The sequence below is a fragment of the Ostrinia nubilalis genome, chromosome 8 (genome assembly GCF_963855985.1).
Source record: "Ostrinia nubilalis chromosome 8, ilOstNubi1.1, whole genome shotgun sequence".
NCBI classification, from domain to species: domain Eukaryota; kingdom Metazoa; phylum Arthropoda; class Insecta; order Lepidoptera; family Crambidae; genus Ostrinia; species Ostrinia nubilalis.
In genome coordinates this window covers 3,038,231-3,046,367 of record NC_087095.1, presented here as the reverse complement: position 1 = coordinate 3,046,367, position 8,137 = coordinate 3,038,231, and the positions used below count along the sequence as shown (strand labels likewise).

Below are 8,137 nucleotides of genomic sequence, written 5' to 3'. Positions count from 1 at the left end.
GAGGTTTTGCTTGGAAACTATTGGCACTAGAGAGCTGTAATTTTTTTGGAATCTCCCGCGGATTTATTGCCGCAGTGATTCAGCCAATGTCAAGTGTTCTAGGAGACACATACTTTAGTCCGCTTTAGTATTTTAGATAATGCTACAGTCTTGTCCCTTTTTTCAAGCTCTTGTTTACTGTGAAACTGCTTGTAAAAACGTGACAAGCCCCGCCCACCAACTTGCCCGAAAAATTAAGTTAAAATTTTAGTTACCTACTTAACACGTGTAAATCAGCCTTTAAGGTCACACTAATCTGTCAACGCGAAATTGTGAACTCCGTCAGTTTATAATATAACGCGTGAGTTTGTAAACTAACAGTGGGTTAGGTTAGGTTAGATTGTAATTGACTGTGGTAGTGAAGGCTTTGTCCGGAATCCCACAGTTCCTTCCCACTTAAGGCGAATGATGGATTACCGGGGTCTTTTAGTGGGTATGCCTTGTCCTTCTGACTTGGTGAGCCCCACATAACCTACCCTGTCCCCGTAGGGTAGGTATGCAATTCAATGCATTTTTCCCCGAAAAAAAAAATATAATCTGACGGAATTCACAATATTACGGTGACATCTACAAGACTACTGGCTGTTGTCGTGGGGCATAGAAAGTGACGTCACCTCAGCGGGGTAAGGCCGGGGCCTAGCAGGCGGCGAGCTTATCGAGCTGGTCCTGGAACCACGGCCGCCCGGTGCCGCGCTTCGTCAGTATGTCCACGCCCGTCTCGGTCACTAGCAGGGTTTGTTCGAACTGGAATTCAAATGGAATATGGTAAGTATGGGGCTCTCAAGGTCACCCAAAGGGCGATGGAGCGGGCTATGCTCGGAGTTTCCCTGCGTGATCGAATCAGAAATGAGGAGATCCGCAGGAGAACCAAAGTAACCGACATAGCTCGCAGAATTGCTAAAATCAAGTGGCAGTGGGCGGGACACATAGCTCGTAGAGACAATGGCTGTTGGGGCAGGAAAGTTCTCGAGTGGCGACCACGGGCTGGAAGACGTAGCGTGGGCAGGCCTCCTACTAGGTGGACCGACGATCTGGTAAAGGTCGCGGGAAGAGCCTGGATGCGGGCAGCGCAGGACCGTTCATTGTGGAAAACCTTGGGGGAGGCCTTTGTCCAGCAGTGGACGTCATTTGGCTGACTTGATGGTAAGTATGAGATAAGAGATGGAATGAGGACCAGTTAGCGCTACTGTAGAGTAAGGTCCTGTCACTTGCTAGTAGCGAAGACAGTGGCACCAACTGGTGAGCGCTAAAGTGGTAGCAGGACTATCGCATTTGCACTCATCAAGATGGTGCCACTGTAGAGTAAGGTCCTGTCAATCGCCAGGGGTGCCAACTGTTAAGTATAAAAACGATAGCCCTCATTAGAATCTGATAAGTATGATTTATCTTAAGCATATCAATAATAGAATGAGCAACTGCACGCAGGAGGATTTAATGAATGCTGCTGACAACGCCACTCTTGTAACGGAGTTTTGGGTTGACCCTGTAGGTTTGTTGTTCGTTCGTTCGTTAAGATTTCTACCAGTTACTACTGTGTATAGTCTGGTCCGTGAGCACGTAGAATTTTGTCCAATGATCCCAAGCTACCCATCCTTATCGCTCGCGCGTGATTATGTTGCTGTCGCACTCGCACACTCACTGCGGGCGCCCGTCGCACAGTCGCGACAGCAATATAATTACGCGCGAGCGATAAGGATGGGTAGCTTGGGGTCATTGGACAAAATTCTACGTGCTCACGGACCAGGCTTTAGTTGCAAATACAGCATTACATAGATTGTGGTGAGATAGCGATAGAATAGGTACACTTTATTGAACACTAGAGGTATAAATTAAAAGACAGACACAAAACAGATAATTCTAAACGAATGGCACACATTAGGCGGTCCTATCGCTAGAAAGCGATCTCTTTCTGACAAGTGACAACCAGATAATAATAATTAATTACTAAATAATAAATGGGAGAGCATAAAAATATAATATAAATGTAGCTTACTAGATTTATTTGCCCGCCATTTACCTACTAGGTCTAAATTTTTTAGATAAACAACTTGAAAAAATCGTACTGCCTAAGGCGGGTAATACGCTGGTATGGCCGCGTAAAATTTAGTTTGAGAAGTGACTTTAATCGCTAAGAATTTTTAATTTACTAGCTAGTAACTATATTCTGGTCCGGGAGCACGTAGAATTTTGTCCAATGACCCCAAGCTACCCATCCTTATTGCTCGCGCGTAATTATGTTGCTGTCACGCTCGCACACTCACTGTGTGCGCCCGTCCCACAGTCGCGATAGCAATATAATTACGCGCGAGCAATAAGGATGGGTAGCTTGGGGTCATAGCTCATTTCAGTGTTAAAGAACATACTAAATATAGGTTAAAACACTCACTTGAGCGGAGCGTGAGCCGTCAGCAGTGACAGCTGTCCAGTGGTCCGGCCACTGCTCATCGCGCCAGCCTCCCTCGTTGATCATCGGCTCGATGGTGAAGCAGTGCCCTGGCTTCATCACGCCTACCGCTTTGTTCTCTGGAGAAAAACAATGTAAAATTGAATTGAGATCCTCTGCCTAATATGAAGCCAGTTGTAAAATAAATTCTTTATCTTCACTAAAATAAAGAGGAAAGATTTAATTGTTTATTGGCATTGAATAGGCTCCAAAACTATTGGACTGATTTGAAAAATTCATTCATTACATTATTTCTGATGGCCATTATGGCAGTACAAAGTTCGCCAAGTCAGTTACTGAAATATAAGTCAGAAAATCGCAGTGGCATACTCCTATAAGTATAGTTTATTGAGGGACCTTTTTGGCATACTTTTGTGTGAACATGCTTGTTATTATTTAGTTCTGTGTGCCAAATAAAATTATTCTGACAATCTCAAAAGGTGGCATGACTGTATGGGCTTGATACTTGATATAAATAACTTACAATAGGTAATAATAATGACTTACTTGCATAATGTGGCACATTTGGTGCAGTGTGGAACAGCCTATGTATACCATGACCACAGTATGACCGAACTACACTGAATCCGTTGGCTTGAGCGTGTTTCTGAATAACATTTCCTATCTCACGGTATTTCTCTCCTGGTTTTACGATATCAATAGCTTTCATGAGACATTCGTACGTAACTTGCACCAGTTTACGTGTGCTCTCAGGTACATTGCCAACTAGGAATGATTCGTTGAGATCACCGTGGAATCCTCTATGGTAAACTGTCACATCAACGTTGCAAACATCACCATCCTGTAATAGTAAATAAAATACATTTGCAAAAGACTTTCACTTTCTTCAATTAATTAATAATTATGCATAGCCAAATAAAGAAAATTGATTTGTTAAAGATTTGATACTTTTTAATTTTTAACCGACTTCAAAAAAGGAGGAGGTTATATGTTCGACTGTATGTATTTTTTTTTTTTCTATGTATGTTCACCGATTACTCCGTCAATTGTGGACCGATTTTCAAAATTCTTTTTTTGTTCGATAGGGTATACTTCTGAGGTGGTCCCATTGTCACCAAGTCAGGATCTGATGATGGGATCCTAGGGAAATCGAGGGCAACCCTCAAATTTTATAGGCACGTATATCGTTTTTCAAACTTTTTCTTAAGTTATTCAAGTATTTGCTCCTGGAAATCATCATCTCATATTGATGAGCTGATGATAGAAGGTAAAACTCCTTAATGCTTAGGAGTTGGAGGATAATTCTTTTAATTTTATAGATAAGTATAGTTTCTAAAGTTATTCAAGTGTTTACATCAGATATTCATCATCTCATCATGATGAACTGGTCATGGTAGGTACAACTCCTTAATGCTTAGGAGTCGGAGGATAATTCTTTAAATATTATAAGTACAAATAGACCAACAGTTGTATTCTTTCATGTTTTTAAGGTGGGCTGACGGTTTAAGGTCTTTTTAGGTTTCCTATATGGTAACCTGTATTTTGTAGGGAATATTATTTTACACTAGACATGAAGAATATGGTCTCAATGTACTGCCTATCTTCAGTGGTAACATCAAGGTAATAATTAGTTAACTAAAAAGCAAGAAATAAGTAAAATTTTATTAAAAAAAATAAAACCGACTCCAAAAAACCTACACTAAAAAGTAGAAAAATAATTACTAATTACCTTCTTATTTATTAGGACGAATTAATATTTATGTAGGTATACCATGATTGATACTTTTGGAGTCGGTGCAGGCAAACTTTACATGTTTCATAATCTTGGCACCGACTCCAGAAGTATCAATCATGGTATACCTACATAAATATTAATTCGTCCTAATAAATAAGTAGGTAATTAGTAATTATTTTTCTACTTTTTAGTGTAGGTTTTTTGGAGTCGGTTTTATTTTTTTTAATAAAATTTTACTTATTTTGACTTATTATTTTTCATTATTAAGTTTACCCATGGAGTACATTGGCCTTAAGTAGTAAATTAAAAGTAAGTGTAACTTTACAAAACAAAATTATACCTAGATTAATCTTTCAAGAGTACATAGTAATGAGAAAATAATTATCTAATCATTTTTTTTTAACTAGAAATAGCTCAGAAAAAACCACAAAAAACACTTTTATGTACCTGTAATGGACGCACATCTGGTATTCCATGGCAAATAACTTCATTGACCGAAGTACAGCAGCTATTTGGGAAATTGTGGTAGTTCAGCGGGCTCGGGTAACATTCACGTTCGATACAAGCTTCGTGCACGACACGGTCGATCTCATCTGTAGTTACACCAACATCACACACTCTGAAATTCAAATATTTATTGTTAAAAATAGGTTTTAATCATGTAGATTGTAAAAATATGTTTTATTTAAATAATACACCAGAAAGTTGTAGGAAAATGTGGATCTTAAGTTGAACATTGTCTAACATGGAACAATAATGATTTCAAGCAAGTAAAACTTTAAAAACAATAACATACTTGGCAGCTTCATCCAAAACTTCTCTTCCCAGACGACAGGCGACGCGCATGCCCTCAATTTCCTCATCATCCAACACTTTGATCTGTCCGGAACCTTTCGCAGCATTCTCAGAAGCCGGGAAACCAGTAGGATGGTCAGCGTAGTCAGGACGGCCAATGTGAGGAGGCACAGTTCGCTTCGGCCCCGCGGGGAAAGGCCTCAGCTTCCCCGTAAACGAGTAAGAAGGCCACGGGTTGTATTCCACATTCGATCCATCTGTACTCTCACCCTCTAAAACAAAGCCAAAATCGTCAATGTAACCGAACACCGCAACATAACCTATAACCGCGGAACACGTCACTTACTCGCCAAAGAATGGATAATTTTGTGCGATTTCCAAGATTTCTTGAAACAGTCCTGGTTGCAGAAGAATGAGCCCTGAATACCCAATTTTATACACGTCGGACATTGTAATTGTGCAACTGATTTGCAGCCGGGTGTTTCACACATTCCAATCGCCGCCATTTTTGTGGTTGTCAAGCTCGCTGTCATCGAGGTTGCGTAAATTGTCAAAACGGACCAATCACAGCGTAGCAAGCAAAAGGAAACGGAACAGTACGACTTTTGAATGCGTTCATGTTAAAAATATTTTTATTAAAAATACCGCAATACCGTTATCAATGACTGAGTTTCATAAAAATGTGGGAAATTGATGGACTTCTAATTTGTTGACCAGAGCCAGGCAACAGTTAGTCTCGTTACCAAAGGAATATTTTTTTCAACAGATAAAAAAATATTTCCAAAGCTAACCGCATTCACTGACCGCGCAGCGTCGTAGCTCTGTTGCTGCTGTTTTTAAACATTTTTTTAATTTGCGCCTCTAAACTTTAAACTATACTTTGCACATTTACATAATTTTCAGTGTGCAGTCAGAATAAAGCGACTAAAAAATAATTTAAATTGATAGAGATAGAGTAAGAAGGTAAGGAATTTATGATTCAAAATGTTAAACTAAACTAGTCCTATGTGTTTATTTTACCTATTATTATTATTTAAATTAAAAACGAAATGTATGATTACGTTAAAAGGAATTAATATTACCTTTATCAGTGACTTTTAAGTCACCGATAGGAAGTTCCACTTCAATCATTCTTCTGTTTAATTTCGTTCTGCAATTTTGATAACTTAAGTAGGTAAGAAAGATATAAAATGAGATGAGAAATAAAATAATGTCCTTCCAGAATGCCGGATCGGAGGCAATTCTGCACTTCAGTTCCCTAGCTACTCTTCATGAACGTACGGTAGGTATCTATCTAGGTAGGTAGGTACTATCTAGTATCTAATTTAATGTAGTAAGAATAGAATAGACCTACTCTACTGTACACCACACAAAAGGCAGTCTTATCGCTATAAGTGATCTCTCTACCAGTTATGAGTTTGCAGTGTAAGAGTTACAAAAGAAAAGTTGGTGACCTTGTTATGACTAGTAGAATTTCACAGTTTTTATGTTATTTGAAAATATTTAGGATAGAGAAATTGTTACTTACTGTAAAGGCTTCGGAAACCGTACAACCAACCGTCCGGGGTGTCCCAGGCCCGAATCAAAGCGTTCCTCGACTGCAAATACAGGTAATTACACGACAACACGAAATCACTGGTCATTTCACTTCTAAAAGTTTTATCATTTAATTCCGATTGATTCGAAAAAACTGAAATTTCGCCAAACTTTTCACGTATGCGCTGTCACATTGACGTTCCGGAGTTAAGTTAGTCTGTGGTTTTGACGTGATTCTAAGTTTAAATCTGTTTGTTGTGCCTAGTTATGACCCAGGCGGAGTACGTAATGGTAAACACAAATTATTTTTGGACGCTCATTGACCTTCCGACTTTCGATGGGAAGAAGCAATTACGCGTAATGCACTTGTTTAAAAGTATTTTGGTATTGCAAAGTAGTTACGTATTCTTTTACGTGTTATTATTAGATGTAGGTATTTTACTTCGTAGTCGATACAAACACAACTGATATTATGCTAAGCTAAGCTGAGTAACACACAATAATTTATTATCAATAAAAAAATTCACTAGATAACTTATCACTAAATTGGACACGTTTAGTAATGCTTCTGTTTAACTGAAAATTGAAACGGCCCAACTTGTGAAACTAACCAGCTGTAGATAAATGGCACATCTACTGTTTAATTTACATAATAATTTTACATAAATTAAGTATTTTATTGAAGGATCGTGTGGTGAATCGCCTAGAATGCAGTGGGTTCCAGGTTCGATTTCTGGTTTGGGCAGATTCAGAAATCTATTAGGTACGTTCGTGTGTTTCTTCTCCGTATTGCAGAGCCCTACCTAGTATTTTAGCCTATATGTGACTTTGAGTCCTAACTCCTATTACTCCGATCACCTTTTTGCACTTACACTTTTTTTAAAATTGATCGCTTAAAAATAGATCATTGGTAGAAATCTATGGCATCATGAAGTATCTCCACTAGCAGACCTTATAATAATAATTGTTAATCCGAGTGCTCCCGAGAGTCGGTCAAGACCCTCGTCTTCGGCTTGCCGAAGTGGAATCCGAGAGGGTCTGCAGGACTTTCACCTCTGGCTTGCCTTAACCGGCCGGCCAGAGTGGAGTCGCTAGAGCTATATGCTCCAGGGGTGGAAGTGTTAAAGGGCATAACGCCGCGAGTAACTTCGGAGAAAGCGCAGCACACCTCTCTACACCCCTGAGCTGGCAGACGCCAATGTTGCCCCTCAGTCCGGTCTATACGACCCATGACGCCAGGGGGGGCCCATTTAGTCGCTGGCTAGTCACCGCCTGCAATTTTTCAGTCCGAGACTATGAACCAGGCAGGTGTCCCGTAGTCTCCATCCATAGCCCAGTAACCAGTCCATCCATCCTTCATCCATAACCCTAGTCCATTCTCCAATAGCTGCAATAGCTCCTGTGCACAGGCTGGGGATGGTCTCTGGCTACATCCCATGATATAGTCAGAGACTAGATCCAGCATGTGCACCACTTTCACTTTTGTCGATTATTTTGCGCTTAAAACGGCCTCTACGTGTTGGATCTGTATCCCCACGCAAGCCTTATAAAGGACCGGGCCACTTTTGACCCGTGAGCTCCAAAGCGTACAAACATAATAATAATAATAAATACACTTTATTGCACAC

At 39.9% G+C, this 8,137-nt stretch overlaps 1 protein-coding gene across 2 annotated transcripts; it reads right to left on the bottom strand.

The window, feature by feature from the left end:
• Positions 1–572: 572 nt before the first annotated feature.
• On the bottom strand, positions 573–6,931 carry LOC135073734 (methionine aminopeptidase 1). Of its 2 annotated transcripts, none has more exons than XM_063967894.1 (6): positions 6,502–6,931; positions 4,975–5,245; positions 4,626–4,797; positions 2,990–3,284; positions 2,426–2,562; positions 573–783 (listed from the first exon to the last, which is right to left on the bottom strand). In XM_063967894.1, the coding sequence occupies exons 1-6, from the start codon at positions 6,614–6,616 to the stop codon at positions 676–678; spliced, it is 1,098 nt and encodes a 365-aa protein (XP_063823964.1). In that variant the 5' UTR covers positions 6,617–6,931; the 3' UTR covers positions 573–675. The 2 variants fall into 2 exon arrangements, with proteins under 2 accessions (XP_063823964.1, XP_063823962.1); XM_063967892.1 differs by lacking the exon at positions 6,502–6,931 and adding an exon at positions 5,320–5,505.
• Positions 6,932–8,137: the final 1,206 nt, after the last annotated feature.

What these genes read in the sequence shown, in the direction of transcription:
- LOC135073734 (XM_063967892.1), bottom strand. Translation starts at nt 5,479, where the DNA reads ATGGCGGCGATTGGAATGTGTGAAACACCCGGCTGCAAATCAGTTGCA. An exon ending in AATTATCCATTCTTTGGCGA is followed by an intron (nt 5,246 to 5,319) that starts GTAAGTGACGTG and finishes GCTTTGTTTTAG; the next exon opens with AGGGTGAGAGTACAGATGGA. An exon ending in CAGATGTGCGTCCATTACAG is followed by an intron (nt 3,285 to 4,625) that starts GTACATAAAAGT and finishes TTACTATTACAG; the next exon opens with GATGGTGATGTTTGCAACGT.